Consider the following 24,307-nt stretch of genomic DNA (forward strand, 5'->3'; position numbering starts at 1 on the left):
AGAACACCGTTTTGTTTCTTAGGGAAATTGTATTTTTAGGAAATGTAATCAAGAGAGGAGTTCACCGTATTCAGACAGAGCATGAGGTTGTTTTCAAGGGCACAAAAGAGGATATGTGCAATGTTCCGTTATTATGGACTTTCAACCTTTTGATAATAAGAAAACTACAATAACTGTGGATGCAAGTGGAATTAATGGAGCTGTGTATCACATTATGTCAAAGCTCTGATAGTAGTGAAAATGAAAATCCTGCACTCCACAGGCTTTGAAACTAATTGTGTTGATTGTGCAGTCCACTACTTTTGGGCTTGGGATCAACATTTCAATTGAGAAATTACCACACACCATTTTTTCAACGTACTGCCTGCCAAAGATGCAAGTACACTATCAAAACTGTGTGGATAAGAAATGGAAGGAAGATATGGACTGGTGTATGATTCGCGAGAAAACTGTATGTTGCACGGGGATGTCCCAAAAAATGGTTGGCTATTTGGTCTAAATGGAATGTGTACCGGGGGGGGGGATTGTGTGAACCACAGATTGTCTCATCCCCAGAAGAACACTGTACGTTTTAAAATGGCAATGCATATATTGTAACTTTACCCACTAAGACTAAAATATGTACGGATACGTGTAAAAATGGATGCAATTGGAATATGTGCGGTGCAGAGCTGTATACCATGACCACTGTTTCTGGAAGTTAAATAAACAGAGTTTAAAAAAAAAAAAAACTGTGTGGATAGTATCATGAACTGATGCTTTACAGGCCATTTTCTGTCACGGATACCCATGAAAGGAGAGATTAGTGAATACATGGACGATAAAGATGAACTCATTGTGCGCGTAATAAGAGAATGAGTAAGATATAATTGCTCTGGAAAAATAATGATGAAAATGGGTAAGAAAAAAAAGACTACGTCTTGAAATTGGTACAAGTTTAGCTGTAGCAGTGAGGGCAAGATTGGAAAAAAGATACTTGGGCAATGCTTCAGATACGCTCTTCGGCGATTTTAAGTCCTGCAAAAGTCAAATGTATCCAAGTCAATGACTTCCAAAGATTAAACTGTTTAAAATACGACTTCTGGATTTGGGTACTCAAAAGAATTGTAGGCCTATGTTGATCCCTATCACAGCCAGCACTGAAACAACTGCATTACATTGTTAACTCCCATCCTCTATTGATTAGCATTATTTGACACGTGCCCAACTGTACATGCTTTCAACTTCTGGTGTATTAAAGACCAAATTGGTGCACCGCACTATTTTCCTGTTTTACTGCATGTTCGTTAATAAACGTAACTCACTGATTCTTAGTTATGTTTGTTCGAAATGTGTATAGAATTTAAATCCATTATCTAATAGGTGTCATTTGGTTCGAACCAAGTACAAAACGTACCTTAGTCATAGTCGCACAAATCATGCCAACGCATGTTTCATGATTACTAAAACGTCGTTTCATTAGTGTAGTAGTCACATTAGTAATAATTCTTCAAAGGTTCATAATTAACCAAACTAGGGTCCTAAGAAAATTATCATAAAGTGTCTTTGTCATTGTCTCTTGATTGTATGTAGTTTTGAATAGCATGTAAGAAACCAATAGGCAGGAATGTCACGAGAGCAGCATGGTAACTTTGTTAGATCACACCACCTTTTATGACCATAGTCCAATTAATTACGAACCATATGCCCCATTACGTACTACTTATTGTGTGGAGTATATCAACTTTGTGGAAAGTTACTTCGCTGCTTGGATAATGCCTGTTAAATTGTCAGGGAGTGTGTAACACCTAGAGATTCATCCTTCCAAAACCAAGGCCTTAAATAGTAAAGTTCATGGGGTTTGGGGGTCTAGAACTGTTCCCCTGCTGCATAGAAGATGCTGCATACTCCACGACAAACAAAGATTCAGTTCCTCCACACTGGAATACTAGATTTTTCTTAAAGACTCCAAGTCGATGAGAATCCCTACCGCCCAGTCCTTCTTGCTTTCCCTAGCACTCTGAATATAATAAATCCACTGGATTACCAAGAGAAGGTTCAATCTCAATGTCAGTGGGAAACCAGACTATATTAAAATGTTATTCTTGTTGTTCACAGCATGCATTACTACTGTTTTTATAATATCCTGCATAGTTATTTTAGATGTGCTCAGAAACCGGTTTACCCTGTTGTAATAAATGCTTTTAGTTAAAAAGGGGCTATTCTTTTTAGTGAAATTTGTACGTGTGATATTGTAAACAGCGAAAAAAGTTTGTTTCCGATACCACAGTGCACCAGATCCCGGTTTGGAGATTGTTAGTAACCCAAAAGCAATGATTCCACTTCAACATTGTATTGGGTGAGATTCGCCAGGGTGCAGATAACATATCTTTCACATTCTACGCTGGTGCATTGAACCTAGTTATTGTGTGCCACAAGTCAGTGGGAAAGGAACCCTTGTAGAACTACGCCAGAGTTGTACCTTGCACCCATGAAAGATGTCAGATCCTTGTTATTTATGAGAGCTCATCTGGTTTGGAAAGTATACCCAGGTGTCCAGCTCACTTCCTTTTTGCAAGTCAAAATATAATCTAAATGAAAGTCTGTGTGATGAAGCGAATTAATTATTAGCTTTGCTGTTGTCATTTCTCTAATGAATACAACATCCTCTGAATCAAAGCCAAAAAGGCCTTCAAAGCCAGCCAATTTAGTGGCATTAGGTTCTTATTTTGGGCTATATCTTGGTGTTTTGCAACTCAATTCTGCAGACTTTATTTTATTTGTTTTAAGGGACTGGCGTCAGTGCCAAATGGCAAGATGGTGTCAGTGGTGTAGCAGTCAATGCTCAGCTGAGGTCGCTAGAACAATAGTCTGACTATGTGGCTCTGAACGTCTCAGAAGCCATTCTTTCTAAGCTTCCACAGACAAGTCGGTACAGTTGGCCCTGCCTAAGTAAAGACACCAGAGCTAGGACTGGATCCCAATACGGAGCAGGTGCTACAGGTATGGATCTTTTAGTAGAAAAAAAAGGTTAACCATAGGAACTATATAGGATTAAAGAAGTGTTTTGGCATCATTGTCTTCGGTTTGAGTTTTTGGAATATTTGTATCATTTCTGGAACCCTCCAGTCACAAAACAGTGCAGAGGGGCCAGTGTTATACTTCAGAACTAAGAGCCTTTCCAAAGGCAGAAGTGGACCTCTCATTGTACTTCCTATTTCTGTGGACCTGTCATTGTACTTCCTATCCCTGTGTTCCACATGTTTCTGTGATGTAAATAGATCTGCCCCTAGAGCATCCCGTTTTTTTTGGGGGGGGGGGGGGGGGATCCTCATTTACACGTGAGGGAGCTTTGAATTTTACTCCCAGCAGAGTTGGGCTAGGATAGGCTTAAGTTCCCTTCCCCTATTTATTAGTGTGCACAATTGTAAAATAACAACAAAAACACAAAGGAGTTGTGTGGAATCCCAGACACCAAAATGAAGAGGGGCTGATTCCCAGACAATGACATGAGCCTCAGTGGTTTATTTAGACCCAGATGTCTTAAGTGAGAACCGTTCAGACATTGTGTATAATAAAATGAGTAATAAAACCATGTCTACCACTCTGGATAAAGTTGGTAAAGCAATACAAATAAAAAATGCTCTATATATTTGTTTCGCTGATGCGCCGAAAAATAGAACTAAGACTTATACAGCGGACAAAAGCACTTCTGCGACATTACCTACAGATCACTGGAAGGCCTTATTATAAAAAATATTTTGCATACAGACCTATGGATTGCCCTCAACTTGTTTCTCTTACTGACATTCCCCACTGTTTTATTTTAGCCATTTAATCTTATTTTCCCAGACAAGTCATGCCCCTTTTCTTACCCAAGCCCCAATTTACCCCAGTATTGACACATTTTTTATCCAACCCTAGATTCTCACGGTCCGCCCCACTGCACAACTATTTTCTTATTTTTTGCAATTCTTTAATCTTTGCACAAGGCAGCAACATCTTTTACTCCCAGTCGTGCCTGTCCCTTCTTTCCCATAGCTTTCCTCAACAGTCCACTTGTCTTATGCAGGTCTCTCCCAGCTGTCTTCCGTTCACACGGTCCTTTTTGTTGCCTCTTGGGCTCGGCGTTCTCCTCGACTCGCATACTTGTCTCTCCCTGCCCTCCTCGCTCCACTATCTAGTTTCTTCCACCCCCCACCCCACTAATATCTCGAAGTGCATCCTGCCAAACGCCCCTAGTTACTCGCCCTCTCGTGCCTGCCCTCTCCATGCCCTCCTTGGTTTCGTACAGTCCTTTTGTGCCACCCCCGGTCTGTCAGCCCTTCTGCTCTTGGCTCCACCCAGGTTTGCCACAATCCTCCCTAACGTGGTGCTCCGATCTGTTTCTCATCCCTGTCCACCACTGCCCCCTCTTACACCCCCTGCTCCTCTAGAGCGGGCTGTGCCCCCCCCCTGCCCAGGCCCCCGCCCCCCACGCCTGCAGTGCTGACGGTGTGTGGAGTTACACCCCACCACCCCTTTCAGTCGCAGTTCGTCGGTGTTTGCCGGCCTCCCATATGCCTCCGAGGAGCTTCCCTTCAAAGAGGGGGGGGGGGCTCCTCCGAGGTAGTTAGAAAGGGGGGCTCAGGTCCTCCGGTCCGAGCCTGTCACAGGAGGAAGTTAGCCGCCCCCACACAAGAGCCGGGAACACGAGAGAAGGCAGGAGTCGGGGACACTCCCAGCCCCCCGGGACACCGGGGCCGCTGACAGCCCCTCGCAGGGGGAGGCCCATCCCGCAGAGAGCGCCCCGCGGAGCCCCCACCCCCGGAGCACGCGGCCTCGCCGAGCGCTACGGAGAGCCCGCAGGAGTCTCCACGCGACCTCTCGCTGACAGGGCGACACCGGCAGCTCGAGGGCGGGGACACCCCGCTCCCCGCCAACGGCAAAAACAGGCCCCGGGAGAGGCACGAGCAGCCGGCGCCCCGGGGGACAGGCACACTGCCCCCGCCCCCCGAATCTGACACGAGCAGCCCGCCCCACGGGGTGACAGTACACACTGCCCCCCCCCCGAAGCCCGCCCCACAGGATGACAGTACACACTGCCCCCCCCCCCCCAAGGGCGCACTGCCCCTCACAGACATCACGACACGAGCAGCCTGTGAACCAGGGGGCAATACACACTTCCCCTCACCGACGTCTCGACACCAAGGGGGTAGTACACACTGCCCCACACGGGGAGCATTGCACTAGAAGCCCCTGACTGAAACAAGCACTCCTTCTGTCGGGGGGAGGGCACCATCTCTCCACACAGAAAATGACGGGCATTCCTTCATGGAGAGTGCGAGCGGGCACGGGAGGGTGGGGGGGGGTAGTCTCTGCCCCTCACCGAGAGCGCGATGGGTCCATGGGGCTGCTGACTGAAGCTCACACACACTGTGCGAGAGACGCACACCGCCTCTCTGAGACACACGCAGCTCCTCGCCCCCAAGACAGCGCTAACGGGGCTCCACAGAGCCCCGGCCCTCCCCGGGGAGTGGCACCGTGCTGTCCCTCCAGGAGAGCATGGCACGAACAGCTCCCACCCAGGACCCCCGGACTGAGGCAGGGGCGGTGGGACGACCGCGGCCCCCACCACGAGGCAAACAAACAACGCTTCAAAGAGCGCGAGTGCAGACCCTCTCCCCCCCCCCCACCACCATCACCCGTCAGACTAGGCAAGGGCCATGGGGGGGTGGCTGCATGGCCCATCCGCCCCTGACTGGGGCAACAAAAACACCCTCTGCGGGGGACAAACGCAGCCAATGACAACAGTTCTTTAGAAAGCACAAGAGCTGTCCCTCACCGGGGAGGGAGACACAGAGCCCCTCAGTGAGGGAACGAAGAACCCCCCACACGACAAAGAGTGCCTCTGACTGAACCCACTCACTCTCAGTGCGGGGCCGGGCACACGTGTCGCCCCCACCAAGGAAACGTCAAACGGCCCCTCACAGGGGACAACAGCTGGGCCTCTGCGTGGAGCATGGCACGGAGAGACAGACCCTCAACGGACGCACTGACTGACAACACTCAGTGTCACTGGGAGCCCACGCTGCTTCCCACCAAGAGAAGACCCTCCCAGACGGCAGGAGGATGAGGGAGGAGAGACAGCCCCTCACCGAGCAGAGCACACTGCCCCTCACTGAGAGGACATTCTGAGGAGGGAGGGGGCAGAGTTAACTCCCCACCAGGAAAAGACAAACAACCCTTCAGAAAGCAAGACCTGGCCCTCTTCAGCAGAGTACAAAGCGCCTCAGAAGCAGCATGGCACCAACTGCCCCTCAGCAGACGGGGTGTCCTTGACTGATAGATATAGCACTCAAAGACAGGGGGGGGGGGGGGGTGCAGCCCCCAGCGAGAATGTCCGTCACAGGGAGCAGGAGTGGGCCTCAATGCCTCGGATGCAGCAACAAACACATGGCAACCCGCCGGGGACACCGTGCACCCCTCCTCACACACATGCATCCCTCCTCACACACATGCATGCACACACACAACCATTCACGTCACTCACTGCGCACATTCCCTGCAGCCACCCCTCAGGTCAAGTTCCCCGGTCTACATCAGACAGATGCCACCACCCTCCGACCCTCCCAAACGAACTCTTACCTCAGGGCCGGGGGCAGCGCCAGGGCCGGAGACACCTGCAGGGGGAAAGAGAGACATTAGAGGGTGGGGAGTGAGAGCTCTCGGGTGAGAGGGACCGAAGCCCCTCGAGGTGAATGAGTGTGGAACGAGAAGGGGGCTTAAGTGGAGATGACGGGGGTGGGAAAGCTTGAAGGGAGAGGGGGGACCCCGTTAGTAGTTAGTTTCCTCGGGGCGGGGCACGGCTCGAACGAGGCCGGGCTGAACATCCGTCAGGGAGGATGGATGCAAGGGGTTGATGAGCACAGCTCGGGTCAGATGAGGGGGTGCACAGAGCTCCTCTGGGGCACGGGTCACGGGAGGAGGGGGGACAGGCGGACGGTGCTCCTCCCGGTGAGGGGCAGAGCTCGGATCCCACGGGCCAGAGCCCTCCTAGAGTTGCAGAGTTTGGATGAACTGAACCCCCCCCCCCCCCCCCGGTCAGGAGCAGACCCCGGATCGCACGCGTCAGAATCCGTGGGGGTGGGGTTCTTGCAGAGTTCGGGTGCACGGAGCTCCTCGGGATGAGGAGCCGAGCTCGGATCACACGAGGCAGGCTCAGACCTGGGGGTGGGCGGCAGAGTTCGCGTGGACAGCACCCCTCGGGGTGAAGAGGGGAGCTGGCGCGGGGGTGGAGACTCCGAGCGGCTGGTGACAGTAGAGCTCTAACCGGGGGCTCGAAAGAGGAAACGGCGGTCGGTGGACTAGAGATGGGGGGGCAGTAACCGAAGATCAGGGCGGGGTGAGGCGAAGGGTGGCCGAGGAGAGGGCAGATCACGGGCAGGGGTGCACACGGGTGGAGGGGGTGCCAGCGCTCTGACCCGGACGTGGGGGAGGGAGGGGGAGCCTGGCAGAGTGGGGAAAGGGAAGTGTCCGGGCAGGGAGGAGGAGTTCGGGGGCACTTGGGCAGAGCCCGGTACGGAGCGGGGTACGCACCTGTGCAGACCTCCGCAGCCCCTCGCTTTGGGCCGCTCATCCCGGAGGGGAGTCCGGTATCCAACGCTGCTCTGGATCCTGCGGGGGGCCCCACCTCCTCCTCCGGGAGGGCCGATCCGCTCCTGACGGGCAGGTGACTTTGCTCCTCGGCCGATTCGGGGTGCCGGTGACCCCGATGCTGGTGCGTATGAAGTGACCCGGGGGGATCCCGGAGCTGGATCCGGTCTGCTAATGGCGCACGGCGGATGGCTCCGGGGAGGGAGCAGGTAACTCTGTCCTGCTCCTGGGCCGGGCCCAGGGGGGGTCCGTCGGATCCGATGCTGCTCCAGAAGTGAAGGTGGGGGAGCAGCCACTGATCCTGCCGATGGCGCACGCTGATCGCCCTTCCGAGAAGGGGGGGCTTGCACCTCAACGAGGGGCGGTCCCTGCAAGCCGCCCGCCCCGGGGATGAAGCCGCTGCTGCTCCTCCAGAAGTAATCCCGCAGCTCCGGGAAACGGATCCAGTCGATCCTTCTACTCTAGAAGCAATGCTGGATGGGGGCCCTGCCCTAGGAGGTTGTCATGCCTGCCCTAAGGAGTGGACCACTTGATCTTCCTACTCTGGGAGACCCGCTTCCTGTGGGTGACACTACTGTCCCCCCGACGAGTCCACCCACCTACCCCAACGAGAGGGGATGTCCCGGTTGTTCTTGGGAGGTGGTCGGTGGGGTAGAGGTCTGCACTGTTGCTCCCAGGAGTGATCCTTCTGCCAGGGGGCGGGCCCTGTCCTTCGTCCCCGGAGCTGCTCCTCTTTCGCTCCTCCTCCTCCTTCCCTTGTTGTTAATTTCCCTTTTCATCAAACTCCAGATTGTGTTGCACAAATAAAAATTAAACGGGGGTACATGGGGGGCGAAGGGGCTGGACCTCACCAACTCTCACTGACATCACTGGCAGGGATGGGTCAGGCCGCGACCGTCTCCTGCCCCTGGAGGAGGTCTAAGCCGCATCCCCCCCCAATCACAGGCAAAGGAGGAAGGTTACACTCGCGTCCCTCCCACACCAGCCCCAGCTGCAGGAAACACTGTATGCACCTGCACGGTAGGGGTTACCAAGCAAAGGAGGGCGTAGGATGCGATCGACGGAGGAGGGGCGCAGAGTGTCTCTCACAGGGAGTGTCTCTCCCAACAACCAGCAAGAGCCCTGGGAATCGATGCATGGAGGTGTCGGACACTGCAGGTAAATGTACAGCTAGCTTCAGAACAGCTATCGAACTCTTTAACTGCACGCTATCGAACTCTTTAACTGCACGCCACCCTCTCATCCACGAAGCACGTCCCCAAAAAGGGCGTTGACAAACTTGGACCTGCAAGGGGGACGAACGGTGTGCTGGAAGTGAGGGAGGGACGTTGCCTGGTCCTTCTTTCATCGCAGACACGTGAAAGGACGTAATTTACCCATAAAAGAGACCGCGCAGTACAGCGTTCTCCACATTAGTATAGTGTCTCCGCCTACCGATTTAGCCTTTTAGTTCTCTTGAATACTCCTCACTCATACGGTGTCAATGAGCTGTGTGGCTCATAGGCTGCAAATTGTAAAGGACCGGGCTCACGAGTTCCTCGAGTTAGACGTCTGGGGTTGTGTGCGTGGGCCCTCACTAGATGCCCCACATGGCTAACTCAACCAATAAAGTATTACATGGGTGTACAGCTCCCTGGTGTTCACAGTCCAGAAACCATTCTCTGATGTAAAAAATGACTCTCCCTCCAGCGGATTTATTATCCTTGATTTTTTTTTTTTATTACAGTATTCCAAGTCTCTCTTGTGCAAAGGGGACTCGATGAATGGCAGAGCCCTAACTTCCAGTTTAGGGTTCAGGATGTCGAGCACCACATTATGTGGTTTCATGTTCACCTTCAAGTTGAATAGTCCCACTAGGCCCTGGGTGTGCCTAGACTCACATCCGCTCAGCGCTAGGATTTCCTTCTGGGTGATAGTGCGCTCTACAAATCGGCATAACATGTACCGCAGTTCCATGGGCTGTTATCTTCAGCTTTTTAGCATGCTCTGATTTGTACCACTGATGACAGCTCCAAGAACCCCATGCTCTGCCTCCTGTTCGACAGTCTGGGGAGCATGCACTGCTACTGGGTCATTGTATTAGTGTTCAATGTAAGATGAGGGTTACGTTGTACATAAAAAGTTACTCCCATGTTGTAATAGCCACCTCTCAGTCCTTTCTTTGCGTCCTTGTTCCCCTACCCTTCTAGAATTCCCTTGCTTTAGTCTAGTGTTGTTCTTGCTAGAGATTCCATTTATGTCAGTTACTCTTCTGGTCAGCTGGGGAAGTGATCATTATGCTGCTGGCTCAATGAAGTCAACTAATCTTACCTGATGAAATGTCTGTGCAACATCTTTTTTTTTTTTTTAACAACAGTTTTTGGCGACGACCGTGCTGCTGCGCTGACCAGGCGAGTCACCGCAACCCCATACTTTCGAGTGTCAGCTGGGTCCAGCAGTGAAAACTTCAGACCACCTCTACAACTGTGGTCTCAAATCCAGCAACCTCAACCCTTGGTCCGGTTTTACACAGACGTATCAGTCTTCGAGGTTAAAACTCATATGCGGCATTTTCCTCTGGATCTGCATAACCACAGCTACTATTTCAGCTGTATACTATCCTGAACCGACTCACTGGCTAACTTGAAATATCTCCTGGCTACTTTTTGCTGCACTGTCGCTTGGGCTCCTGGGAGCTGTAGTTTTTCCTTTTTGGCTTTCGTTTTTTGACCTTGCCGATCTCTTTGACTTCTGGGTCCACCAGGTTTCTCGCCAAGAGGGGGTAAGTGTATGGATTATCTTTACCCACCGGTGCATGGGAGTCCCCCTATGCTGCTTGGTTGAGGGTCGCTGGGGGGTCCTAGGAAGTAACTTTGTTGTTTGGATAAGCGATCTGTGCCACAACCGCATTATGCGAAATCGCGCCAAAGGAGCTAAAGCCACAACAGCAGCCCACGCTGAATCCCCTAGCCTAGGCTAGAGGGTGAAAAAACGAGTTGGACCGGATGCTGCCCGGGCAAACCGCGCGGCGGCCCTCAGGAAAGATCTCAACGTGAATTTTGTATCTGCTGAAATGGCAAGCTCTGAGGTCGCAAATCAAGATCATCTAGGGGGTTTCTCTGCGGACTTAAATTCAAGCATCAGCCCCTGTTCTATCGCAGGGACCTCCATGTTATCAGATTCGACTAAAGTTAAGACATCAACGTCATCTGGCTCAGTCTGAGCATCTAAGGATCTAAAAAAATATCCTTTATTTCTCAAAGTTGAGCACGCCTTGCCATCTGGGGAACAGGAGGCGACAGGGAAGGAGCCCCCTCCAATTAATAATCCTATGGACAACCCTATGGTCCTGGATGAAGGCTGGAGTCTGGAAGATCCTTTAGACAGCGGCCAATCTTCCTTGCCATCCTCTGCTCTACAGGCGCCCCTCTCCTGGGGGGGGGGGGGGGACTCTTCACCCTCATCGGATCCACCTACTCCTGTGATCCCTGCTTTGTCTATGCCAGCTGACCTTACGTCTTCTTCTGGAGGGATCTCATCATCAGATCTTTCTGCTCCTGAGGGAACTATCCGGTCTATCTCAGCAGACTCCATGCAGCTTTCACAGCCTGAAGGTAGGCCAGAAGCAACTCAAGACAACCTGTTCCAGGAAAAGGGATCTTTTTCTATGCAATGGGACGCCGAGAGTCTCCTTAACCTGATTTTGGACGAGATTCGAGAGCTGAAAGCCTCTCAATCTGCTGAGATAGCTGCAATCCATGTTCATCTATCCAAAATCGAGGAAAGCGTGGCTCAGGTGCAGACACAGCTTCTCGAGGCTGAAGTTAGGATTTCGTAGCTGGAGGACTAAGTCTCAACCATGAATAGTAAAGTTGCCACTTTCCAAAGCCAGAAAGCAACATTGGAATACAAACTCGAGGAATTCGAAAACCACTTCAGGCGCTCGAATCGCCGGATTCTGGGTATCCCGGAAGGCCTTGAGGTACAGCAGACTCTACAGTGGGTAGATTCATTTATCAAAAAGAATGTCCTCCCAGAGTTTAATGGCGATCTTACTCTCATGCGAGCACATCGGGTACCTGCCCATCTCCCTCCTAACCCTAAGTTCTCACGGACTATGTTGGTCAACTTTGGGGATTATAGGGTTAAGGAACAAATCCTAACTACGGCAATTAAACAGCGACTGTGTAACTCGACAGAAGTTCCACTTTGCCGCATCTTTCCGGACATGATGGCTTCGACAGCCAAAAGGCGGAAGGAATTTGTAAAAATGCTACATCTATTCAAGGAACAGGTGGCACAGGCCATGATTGCCCAACAGAGCAAGTTAAAAGTGTTAGTCAAGGGCAGATGTCATGTGTTTTACAATGTCCCGGACGCACAGGAACTATTGCAACAAATCTCCATGGGAAAATCCTAAGAGCCTTTACATTCCTCAGTTTCAAGATATGAAATTACGTTAATGCTATCCATTTACAAATTGCTCTCAAATTGTTTTCCTATACGTTTTAAATTGTGTGTTCTGGCTCACTAATCTTGGGATTTGTCTTTTTCTAGCAAACTTTTCTTAGGCAGTTTTGTTTCCTATTGTTTTTTGGTTTTTCTTCTTTGTCTGATTGTATTGGTACATATTGGTGTTCTTTTTCTTTTGAATGAGGGAAGTGGGGCAGGCCGTTTGGTCTGTAATGCCCGGAAGATGTGGGAATGACAGCAACAATTTAAACTTCAATGACCTGCAGACATTATAAGGTCAATACATTCAAATGTTAAAATGTTATATCTAAACAAAGGTTATCTATTCTCGATCTCTCGTTTTCGCTGTTCTGTCGCTCTTTTTTGTTGCCAGTACTTTTTTGTAGACACCTGTGATAGGCTAGATAGTTCCTTATCGATTACTTTTCTGATTCGTTCTGTGGCTCATTCGTCTTTCCTTGCCTCTTTCTCTCCGTTCTTTATTTGTTGTTTTGAAGGAAGGGGTGTGGGTTTTAATTTTTTGATGAATCCTAAAATCGACTCCCCGGCTCTGTCCAAAAAACAGCTGAAACCCAAAACTTTAAGAGCTATACAAAACTATGGCTCGACTCTGGACATATGGGATCCTTGGAGGGCGGTATTCCCAACTAAGATCGCTTGTACCTGTTTGTCAGGTAGATTTCATACTTCATCACGCATTGATTTTTTTTCTTATTTCTAGGAGACTGAGTTTCAGCCAGCAGAGAATCCTTCAGAATGGATTCTCAGATCATGCGATGTTGATTCTTGAGTTACAGTTAGGGGATTATATTAGGACCCCTAAAAGATGGATGCTAAATAGGCAATATCTATCAGAAGAAAATTGGGTGCTCTTTATTGAAACTGAGATTAAAGAATTTCTTACGTGAAACCATGGCTCTGCACCTTTACATGTGGTTTGGGACTCACTCAAGGCTTTCATTAGGGGGCTGGCCATTAGAAAAGATGCAGAGAATCTTAGGAAAGTTAAGGAATAAAAGCGATCCCTAGAGCAGATAGTATCAAGGTGTCTCAACGCATTTCTTAGCAGCCCCTCAGTTTTTAACTAACGGTAGCTTGAACAGGCTAAATGAGATCTTAGTGAAAGATATTAACTTAAGAGTGAATCCTTTTACCAGCACCATAGACAAAAAAATTATGAAGAAAGTAATTATACTGGTAGGTTCCTCGCTTGGCAGGCAAGGGAGCAGGCTGTTACTAACCAGATAACTGCATTAAAATGTCCTTCAACTTCTTCCGGGACTGACGACCCGGTAAAAATAGGTGATATAATGTTACAACATTATAGGTCTATATATGGCCAACAACAGATTATTGATATCACATCCCTGAGTGATTTCCTCCAGAGAAATGAATTGTCGGTACTCTCTGATATGGAGAAAATGAGCACGGCAAGGCCTTTTACAAAAGACGAGCTGGAAGGTGTCATAAAAAATCTTCAGAGCGGCAAAGCCTGCGGCCCGGATGGCCTCCCAGGGGAATTTTTAAAAATCTTTCATAGCGCCATTTTGGATGACTTTTTATTGTTAGCTAACTCAATTTTAGAATGCGGGCCGATACCATTGTCATTCAGAAATGGAAATATAGTCAGTTTTTTGAAAAAGGGAAAGGATAGTGATGATCCTAACTCCTACTGCCCCATCACGTTATTAAATTCTGGCTATAAATTCATCACTAAACTTTTTGCTAATCGTTTAAATCAAAATGCTTCGCATTTGATTCACCCTGACCAAAATGGTTTTATTGCTGGTAGGCAGCTTGGCACAAATACACGCTATTTAATGGAAGCATTGGACTATTTTGAGACTCAGGATACCTGCTCTAGTCCTCCTTTAAGACGCCGAAAAAGGCATTTGACCTAGTTGTTTGGGAGACCCTATTTTTTATTCTGCAAAATTTTGGCATACCTCTCTAAATTACGGGACTGGTTCAGAATCTATACCTGAATGCAGAAGCCAATGGGATCATTAACACCTCTGAGGTGGGCCAGGTTAAGGTTAATCGTGTGACCAGACAAGGGTGCCCTCTGTCTCCGGTATTATTCGCCTTTTTTATCGAGCCATTAGCGATTGCAATTAGGAACAGTATTGATATCTGCCCTTCACTACCAACTATGACGAAATTGTAACTATACGCCGACGATATCATGCTTATTATAAAGCCTGAGAAGGAGGTACAAGCAAAAACTTTTGAGCTCTTCGAGGAGTTTGAAGCATTAGGTAAATATTAAATACATTTAAAAAAAAGACAGAAATTATACAGTGTGGCGGAGCATTATGGATTTACACCCCAATAGTCTTTCTTGTTTAAATACGAAGCCAAAGAGGTATCTTGGTGTTTATTTCTCGGCACAAATAGTCGATTTATACGATTTGAATTTCGCACCACTTCTAGGAAAAGTTCAGGATTTATTCCTCCGATGGAGCTCTCTTCCCTTAACCATCTTGGGCAGGGTTGCTTTGATTAAAATGTCTGTCCTTCCGTTATTCAATTTCCTCTTCTCAGCGATTCCTTGTAATTTAATGAGCTCCTTTTGTACCAAAATAGTCTATGTTTACAGCCTTACTCTGGGCAAAGAAGGTCCCCCGAATTGCATTTAGCACTTTATATTAAGAATTGGAAAATGGAGGATTAGCTCTCCCGAATTTGAGGGATTATTATTTTGCACAATATATGTCCAGATTTAAGCCGGAACCACAATTGAGTCTTTTTCTTAACTATTTTATGAACTTAATCTGCAATGAAAATCTGATCCACTGCCCATTAACAATGATTAAATCCCCTAAATTAGTACAGTATAAGTGTGTACAGTGGTTTTTCCAAAAACGCCAGGCTTTTTATAGAAGATATTCTATCCCCGCAATCAACTCCTCAACCCCGTTATCTGGCCCTATCTTACTATCTGGGTTCAGATAATCTTCAGTAATAACAGAAAAATGGGCCAATGCTGGATTCCGGAAAATTTCAGATTTTTTGAGGAATGATATGTGGCTAAACATAGCTGAAATGTCTAATTTAATCGTAAATGACTTCCTTCTTCTTGGGTCATATAATATTTTTAGTAAGTTCCTGAGTAAACTTGATTTGGTCCAGATCAGTGAACGGAAATGCTTAGTATATGAACTATTAGAAGATACGGCATTTAAGAAACATGGGGAATGGAAAAAGTGCATAGCCTCCATCAAGGATACCGATCTGGAGGGGAAGGTCATTACGAAACCGGCTAAACATGAGGATATGGAAATCGCAGCGAGTATGTGGTCAGCAGTTAACCATCTTAATTTCAGCACGTTTGGGGAGCTAATTGGCAAAGGATGTTATTTTTTAGTAAATGGTTACTTTATAGAACTCCACTTTTTTTATCTAAGATTTATACCAACCAATCAGCGCAGTGTTTCCGCTGCCTTAACCATCCTTCAGCCAATTGGGCACACATTATACTACAATGCCCTTGATCCAGAGGTTCTGGAATGATATTTTTTATTATCTGGAACGCGAATGCGGTATTTCAATAGGATTGAATACTTGCCTAATAATACTTGGCTATGACCCAGACCTTCTTCTCTCAGACAAGCTTGTCAAACTATTATATATTGCAATGGCTGTAGCTAGATCACTTCTGCTTCAGAGATGGCGATCAGATCTCATACCATCTATATATGAGTGGGTCCGAAAAATGAAGCAAGTTAAAACGAGTGAACAAACCTATGCATTGCAAATTGGGGAACTTGAGAAGTTTGAGATGGTCTGGGCAGCTTATTTTGATTAAAATCTAAAAATTGAGTTTATCTTCTAGGAGGTAGTTCCACTATGTTTGACATCTATGTCCGGTAATACCAGGATCTCAATTTATTAGGCAACATTTGATATTCTCCAGTAATTGTCACTTCATTGAATATAGGATGATTTAGTATTTTCCACATACTGATTTTTAGGTATATGCTTAGGCACCCAAGGTTTTAATTAATTGCTTAGTTTATATTTATGACCGGCAGTGGATACTGTTTTCTTTGTCTTTTGCACACTGGCCACACTGGCTTAAATGTTTATATTGTTTATCTCTATGGATTTTAGGATATACTCCCTCTCGGTAAATCGGTGCTATTTAACAATTCTGTATTATGATTGACATATTTAATGAATTTTATAGATGTATTTATGGATAAAAAATGTTTGTTATATAGATTTCAATAAAAAAAAAGTATTTATCTTCCTTGGGGAGTGGCATACCTACGGATCTCAAAAACGGCCTCCTCATTCCCGGTGACGTCACCCGATCCTCGACAGCCTTCAACTACATATGTGGACAACAGCAACGTTGACCACCCCCGAACCAAGAGTGAAAGCTTCAACGGTCTGCACGTCATCACGCCACAACGCATGTCGGCCATTTTCCTTTAGTCAAGCGGTTTCATCTGCATTGTCAGTCAACGCTCTAGTTTTCTGGTTGACGTCATCGCGCTCATTACACGCTCCGCAGCCATTTTGGGTTGTTACTCCGGTGACACCCACACCATTAATATGTCCATCTCTATCGGCTTCATAGCTGCGTCTACCGCCATTTAATTGACTGGTTACACGCACACCGTTGGCGTGCCCAGCACTTCGCTCCATTCACACACCGCAGAGACAAGCGGTCAGCGCGTGTCTAGACGGTGACACGCACACCACAGGTATTTCTTTTTTTGTCGTAGATATCTTGCAAAAGCGTCTTCAGAGACGCCCTCACCTCTAGGTATTCTTTTAAAGCACATTATTCACGGTGATGTGCACACCTATCTTTTGAACTAACTTTGTATTCCCCATCCATTGATCATCATTATTCTGAAGCACCTCATTCATGGTGATGTGCACACCTACTTTTTGATCTATTTGTATTCCTTGTTTATTGTTCTCCGCCATGTCTGCTCATCATATTGCTATTGTACCACCTCCTCAATTTTTAAATGACGCCAGCACACCCTCCATACTTTGGGAGGACTGGATTGTCAAATTTGACAATTATTTGGATGCTTTGAATGGGCAGGATTTTTCTGCAAAAAGGAAGAAAGCACTTCTATTGAGCATGTTGGGCAAAGAGGGTCAACGTGTTTTCAGATTTTTGCCGCTAGCCTTGCAAGCCAACGGAGAACCTGTGCCTGATGAATATAAAGAGGCAATATGCAGACTTGAAGTTAGGTACGCCAAAGAGGAGAACTTGTTGATGAACCGATATAAATTTTATACACACCGTCAACGTGGTGAATCCATAGAAGAATTTGTTGCCAGGTTGAGGGCACTTTCCATTAAATGTAATGTTGGTGTTATGAGAGATGAATTAATAAGGGACCAGTTAATTGTACAATGTAACAATAGGAAAATCCAAGAAAGATTGCGGGCAGCCAGGAATACCACGTTGAAAGTCGCCATTGATTTAGCAAAAGTTATAGAGCAATCTGAGTGTTGTATGAAAGAATTACAAAAACACAACACTAACCAAGAAGATCCTCCCATTTTAGGGTGGATTCATCAATATGATCTCCATATTATTGTGAACCCCAGAGCTCCCTCACAAGTGATGGTTGTTGATGATGAGAGTTTGGATGATATCCTTCAAGAGTCTAGTGTGGAGGAGGAGCCTAGCGCGCAACCAAGATGGCCGCGTAGGTGCGAGGCTCCCGAGGACCTCCGCGACCTCCTGAATTAATCCTGGCGATATCCTGTCCTTGTTGAGGGGACTGTGTCGGTGAACCCGAGCTGAGGCGCCACCCGTTTTTCGGGTTCGAATCGGACCCCGGACACCGGTGGGAGCACCGATCGAAGGTTGCGGCCTTCTCCGCGCCGGCCCCCCGGATTGGAGTAGTGGGGCGATCCGGGGACAAAGTGAACAACAGCGGCGGGCAAGGCTGGGCGACTCGCGTACCCCGCGCTTTCACTTTCGCTTTTGCGCCCTCCTTGCCCTCAAGCGAGGTAGGGTTGCGGAGCGGGGTGCGGTGGTGTGGCCTTGTCCAGGTGCCCGGCTGACCCGCCGGCTGTGGGTCGTCCTGCGGTCCAGTGGTCGCCCTCCCCCCCCCTCGGAACCCGTGAACTGGTTTATCGGCCCGCTCGAGGAGATTGGCACGACGGTGGGAGAGCAAGCATGTCCACCAAACAAGATGGCGACCGGGCGAAGGTGAAGACGACCCGCCGTGGCCCGGCGCACCAATCCAACAGTATGGACCGCTACACTCTCCAGAAGGGATCTCCGGAGACATCGCGCACATCCCCGGCGGGCCCGACGGAGGCATCTGCTCAGCCGGTGGATCTGACCCTCCGGGACGTCATGGGCGCTATCGCAGAGATGAAGGCCTCGGTGGACCAGCGCTTCGACACCCTAGCGCAAAAAATAGACTCGGTCCTTGTGGATGTGAGCCTTGTGAGGGCTGACTTGTCCAAAACGAACGACCGGGTCGATTCCCTGGCCCACACCACAACGAGCCTCACGACGGATGTGGTGGCCCTCCAACAGGAGGTGCGCCGGCTCGGCCAGGCGAGCGCCCTGATGGACCGGCGACTGGAGGATTCCGAGGGTCGGGCCCGGAGGAATAATGTTCGTATTGTGGGGGTGCCGGAGGGGCGAGAGGCGGAGGCGGCAGATCTTTTTGTGGAAGAATTGATCCTTACCCATCTCCAGCCCCGGGGGCTGAGTAAGCTTTTTGCGGTGGAGCGTGCTCACCGGGTCCCTGGGGGCAGACCTAAGACCGGTGCCCCGCCGCGGCCTCTCATTGCCCGGATTTTTAACTTTCGGGACAGAGACGCTATCCTGCAGACCTCCAGGCAACAGGGACCGGTCAAGCTTGATAACATGGATGTGCATTTCTACCCAGACTTTACTCCGGCGGTCCAAAAGCAGAGACTGAGTTTTCTCGGTGTTAAACGTCGCCTACGGGACCTGAACCTTAAATACTCAATGCTTTTTCCAGCTAAGCTGAGGGTGGAGGTGGATGGTCGCACGCACTTCTTTGACCGGCCCGAGGCGGCTGGGGACTGGTTGGACACTCTGCCTGGAGATCGGGGCCGAGGGGGTGGGGGGGGTGCGGTCAGCGGGGAGGGCCCGCCGGATCAGAATTGAGGGGTGAATAATAGGCCTTGCTCTGGACAACATTCCTTTACCATTTATTGATCGTATATGTTCCCCTCCTATGGAGGTCGTTCGGGGTCTGTTGGGGGCTTCCCTCCTCCTCTGGGGGACTAGTTAGTTTTCATCTATGGGGCGACAGGCACACTGCACTTTGGGGGGGCTGTCTGGGCTCATGCAGGGGTGCAGGGTGGGGGGAGTTATGTTGGGATGGGGGGGTGGGGGGGGTGTGTTGTTTGTTTGCACCGCAAGGCAAACCCGCTACTGTATTGTTGCTCTCGAGATGCTCTGTGGGGGACGACTGATTGTTTCTACGTACGATGGGGGGTAGGGATTTGACTGTGTTGTCATGGAATGTTAACGGCCTGGGGGATAGGATTAAGCGTGGTGTGGTCCTGCAGTACTTGAAACGTATTTCACCAGATGTTGTCTTCCTGCAGGAGACACACCTTATAGGTAACTCCTTTCATGCTATGAATCGGCGGGGCTATCGTTTGGTGGCACATTCGGGCTTCACTTCGGGCTCGCGGGGGGTGGGTATCATGATCAAGAACTTGCTCCCGTTGGAGATTGAGGAGGTGCGCCATGATGAGAGGGGACGTTACACTGTCCTGGTGGGTAGAATGGAGGGTAGAGTGTTTATTTTTATATCAGTGTACGTCCCGCCTGGGTTACAAGCTACTACATTTGCGGACCTGGGGCGCCTCCTCCTGGACCTTCCGGGTGGCCTGCTGGTGGTTGGGGGGGACTTTAATGCGGTAGCTTCTGGGTCCATGGATCGTCATCCCCCTAGGGACCTCCCCCGGGCACAGGCGTGGCTGTCCGGCCTTTTAGACACACTGGGCCTGGTGGATTGCTGGCGACTAAAGCATCCCGCACAGCTGCAATACACCTTCCACTCGGGTGCCCATGGTAGCCTCTCGCGGCTTGATTACATCCTTGTCCCGGCGGCCCATGCTGGGAGGGTGGGGGAGGTGTGCCATCTGGCGCGGGGTATTTCAGATCACTCCCCCTTGCTGTTACATTTCGATGTCTTCCCGAGGGGGGAGGGCAGGGTGGCTCCAATCAATGCATGGTATTTGCGCGACCCCACCATTCGTGCCGACTTGATCAAATCCTTACAGCGATATTTTGACGAGAATGTGGGGTCTGTCCCTTCGGCCATCTCCCTGTGGGAGGCTTTTAAGGTAGTTCTCAGAGGGGAGGCCCTCTCCTTTATCTCCCATGCCCGGAGGCGCGAGCGGGAGGAGGTGACCCGGGTGGAGGCCGAGATTGCGGAACTGGAGGGTGACCTGGGGAGCGGGGTAACGGATGCCAAGCTGCATGTTCTACACCTCAAGCAGGCGGCCTATAGGGCCATCGTCACGGAGGCGGCCAGGGGCCTCAGTAGAGAGCAGCAGGGGCGATTGTATGATGTGGGTGATAAGGCTGGCAAATTGATTGCGTGGTTGGATAAGAGGGAGAGAGCGAGTCGTGTGGTTCCTTTGATTGAGAGTATGGATGGTGCGTGTGTCACCGAGCCGGAAGCCATTGTCTCCTGCTTCGCGGATTATTTCCGCGAGGTGTACTCCCCGGTTTCCCCCTGCTCGGAGGAAGATTCCCATGCCCTGCTTCGGGACATCGCGCTGCCCTCCATTACGGTGGAGGACAGGGATTTGCTGGACGCTCCTCCCACCTCGGACGAAATTGCCCTGGCTATTCGCTCGGTTGCATCCGGCAAGGCCATGGGCCCCAATGGTATCCCCATCGAGCTTTACAAGCTGCGCCCGGATGTACTAGCGCCCCACCTGCGCGCTATGTTCCTGGCGGCCCACTCGCAGGGTTCCCTCCCGCCGGACCAGCGTCTGGCCACGATCGTGGTGATCCACAAGGAGGGGAGACCCCGTGAGCGGGTCACATCCTATAGGCCGATCTCGCTCTTGAACGCGGAGCCCAAAATCCTCGCCAAGGTGTTGGCCAACCGGTTGGTCGGCGTGGTGGGCGATCTGGTCCACCAAGACCAATCTGGCTTTATACCCCACCGCAACACGGCTCTTAATCTGCGACGCTTGCACGGGGTGCTCGCGCGTGTCCCGTTTGTGCGGGAGCCGGCCATCTTGGCGTCCTTGGACGCCACCATGGCGTTCGACACGCTCGAATGGCCATACATCTGGGCGATGCTGGCGAAATTTGGATTTGGCCCGGGATTCATCAGTTGGGTCAAATTGTTGTATTCGGGCCCATTGGCGCAGGTGGTGGTGAATGGGCGAGTCTCGGCCCCATTCGCGCTGGGGCGGGGCACGCGTCAGGGTTGCCCCTTGTCGCCGCTTCTGTTTGCACTGGCCTTGGAGCCCTTGGCGGAGTGGCTACGGTGGCACCCTTCTATCCGTGGTCTCCGCTGGACCCCCGAGCATGAGGACCGCGTGTCCCTCTACGCCGATGATATCCTTTTGTATCTCGCCTCCCCGCGTAAATCGCTGATTGTCCTGGTTGATGTCTTGCGCTCCTTCGGTCGTAACTCAGGCCTCGTTATCAACTGGGCGAAATCCTGCGTATATGTGCTTTCCGGGGAGGCTCCGGCCCTACCACGGGACTGCCCGATCCAGATTGCCTCCCAGGGGTTCCGGTACCTGGGTATATATATTACTCTGGACCCGGAGGCCCGCTATGAGCGGAACTTGCTACCCCCCCTCCAGCGCTTGAAGGAGGATGTTGCGCGTTGGCGGCGTCTTCCGCTTTCGCCGCTTGGCCGAGCGGCCTTGTTTAAGATGATGTCCTTGCCGCGCTTTCTGTACGCCCTCCAGAATACTATGGACTTGGTTCCGGCGCGCTATTTCCGTGAGGTGGAGAGCCTCCAGCGGCGCCTGTTCTGGGACGGGAGGCCGCGCATTGCTCTGGCTAAATTGACGCTCCCGTGGTACGATGGGGGGGTCGCCCTCCCGGACATTAAACGGTATTACTGGGCCTCCCAACTAGCTGCAATTAATCATGGCCTTTACGGGCCCGCCTTGAACCCGGCATTTGAAATGGACAAGATGCTCCTGCCCGGTGGCGATTACAATCGAGCGCTCTACTCTGGCGCGCCCGACTCCCGTCTGACGGGACCGACGCGTGTCATGGTGCGTGTCTGGCACGCGGCTAATGCAGCTATGGGGTGGAAGGACCGTTTGACCCGGGCGTCACCGCTATATGCGTCTGAGAGGTTGGGCTCCCTGTGGACATCGAAGGGCTTCGAGAAGTGGGACACGATCGGAATCAGCACGGTGGGAGATCTCTGGACGAGGGGGGGATTCAAAACTTTTGAGACGCTGCAGACGGAGTTTCAGCTGCAAGGCAGACTTTCGGTACCTACAAGTCCGCCACGCGCTGGGCTCCGTCTTCCCGGATGTCGCGTCCATTCCGGAGTCTTCCCCCCTGGAGGACAGAGTGCTGGATGGCCATGTCCCAGACAGCACGATCTCCCTTATATATAAAAAACTGATCAACGACAGATCGTGCCTGCTGACTAGTCTCCGCGAGGCCTGGGTTGCCGACGGGCTGGAACTGGACGACGAGGATTGGATTTCCGCGGTGGCCTCTCCGAAGGAGGTGGCCATCCCGGCTCGCCTTCGTTTCGTCCAGCTTAAGATCCTTCACCGGGTTTACGTGACGGGGCCAAGGCTTCTACGTATGGGCTTTGCTGGTGACGGATTGTGTAAGCGTGGCTGTGGTGCTTTGGCAACTTTCATGCATATACTGTGGGAGTGCCCAAAGGTGGAGCGATTCTGGCGTGGTGTGCATGAGGTCCTGCGTGTGGTTACGCGTGTCGCGCTGTTGCCTGAAGCGAGGAGATGCTTGCTGAATGTGTGGGAACCAAATGACTATTCGGTCCCGCAGACGCGGTGGGTGACTCTGGGATACATGATAGCTAAGCGTGACATTGCTCAATTGTGGGGATCCCAGAGGCCCCCGGCGGTGTTGGCCTGGAAAGAACATATGGATTGGTGTATGTTTCGTGAAAAGGTGGTGTATGTGGCGAGGGGTAAGCCTGGGGCGTGGGTGAAAATCTGGGGCCCCTGGAACGCCTACCGCGGGGGTATTTGTGAGCCGCCACTGCTACCGGCTGCCTCGCCAGCTCCGTCCCCCTAGCCGACCCCCCTCCCTCAGCCGTGGGCACGTGGTTCCCCAGTCCCTGATCTACTCCCATTCCCCTCTTCAGAGTTTTGCTGCTGGTTGGGATCCCCCACTTACGGAGCACGTGCCGTCACTTTGGATTGCGGGTTGCCTTGCGGGTGTGGTTTTTTGTGTTGTTCTGTTTTGATAAAAGGAAATCGTATTGTGGGCTGGGAGTTATGCGGCCTGCGCTATTGATGTCTCCTGTTTTACCAATCTGCACCGCCAAGAGACTCTTACTGTATGTATGTCGTATGCTTTTGTCACTCTAGCGGCCGGCCGGGTGGTTGTAGGCCCATACCTGTAACTTTTTCAAAATGCAATAAACGGTTTCAAAAAAAAAAAAAAAAAAGTCTAGTGTGGTCTTTAGAGCTGAGTTAGGAGAACTCAAAGGCTATGTTCATAAAATATTGTTGTAGAAAGACGCTTTGCCAGTGCAACATAAACTAAGAAGAGTGCTCCTAGTAGCCAGGGATGAGGTGAAGGCTCTCATAAAAGAAATGCTAAAGGGGAGGTGATCGATCTTATAGAAGCGTCCAGTTGGGTATCTCCAGTAGTGACCACAAAACAAGCGGATGGAAAAAGTAGGTTCCATGTGGACTTGAGGTCCCTGAACAAGTGTGTCGTTGCATATACCTTTCCCTTACCTAATATAAGCGAGTTGGTTTCCACTTTAAAAGATGCTACGTTTTTCTCTAAACTCGATCTCAAGAGCGCATATCATCAGATAAAGTTACATGAGAGTTCTAAACATCTTACAGCTTTTATTACTACAGAAGGAACATTTCAGTTTACACGTCTGCCTTTTGGGCTATCATCTGTGGCCAGTGTGTTCAAGCAGATGGTCACCCAAAATTTTAGTAAGGCATTGACAAAGCTATATTTTTTCAAGATTATAGTCTTGTGTTTGGAAATTCTGTTAGCGATCACAACCGAGTTCTCAAATCAATGCTACAAAGCATTGCTGACGTGGGG

General features: G+C 50.2%; 1 protein-coding gene and 1 long non-coding RNA gene across 2 annotated transcripts in view; one reads left to right on the forward strand and one right to left on the reverse strand.

Moving 5' to 3' along the window:
- Nucleotides 1-8,613, reverse strand: part of LOC146786107 (uncharacterized) — a 124,279-nt gene extending 115,666 nt beyond the window's left edge. Inside the window, exons 1-2 of the mRNA XM_085635604.1 lie at nt 7,558-8,613; nt 6,607-6,641 (exon numbers count right to left, since the gene is read on the reverse strand). Of these exons, the coding sequence (XP_085491730.1) occupies nt 6,607-6,641; nt 7,558-7,597 (75 nt within the window). The 5' untranslated portion in view covers nt 7,598-8,613. The remainder of the gene's footprint in view (nt 1-6,606; nt 6,642-7,557) is intronic.
- The window catches only part of LOC146786108 (uncharacterized), a 145,506-nt gene continuing 129,674 nt past the window's right edge, over nt 8,476-24,307 (forward strand). The window contains exon 1 of the long non-coding RNA XR_014970850.1: nt 8,476-8,772. This is a non-coding gene — a long non-coding RNA (uncharacterized LOC146786108). The remainder of the gene's footprint in view (nt 8,773-24,307) is intronic.

This window comes from Triturus cristatus, chromosome 11 (assembly GCF_964204655.1).
Source record: "Triturus cristatus chromosome 11, aTriCri1.1, whole genome shotgun sequence".
In the NCBI taxonomy this organism is placed as follows: domain Eukaryota; kingdom Metazoa; phylum Chordata; class Amphibia; order Caudata; family Salamandridae; genus Triturus; species Triturus cristatus.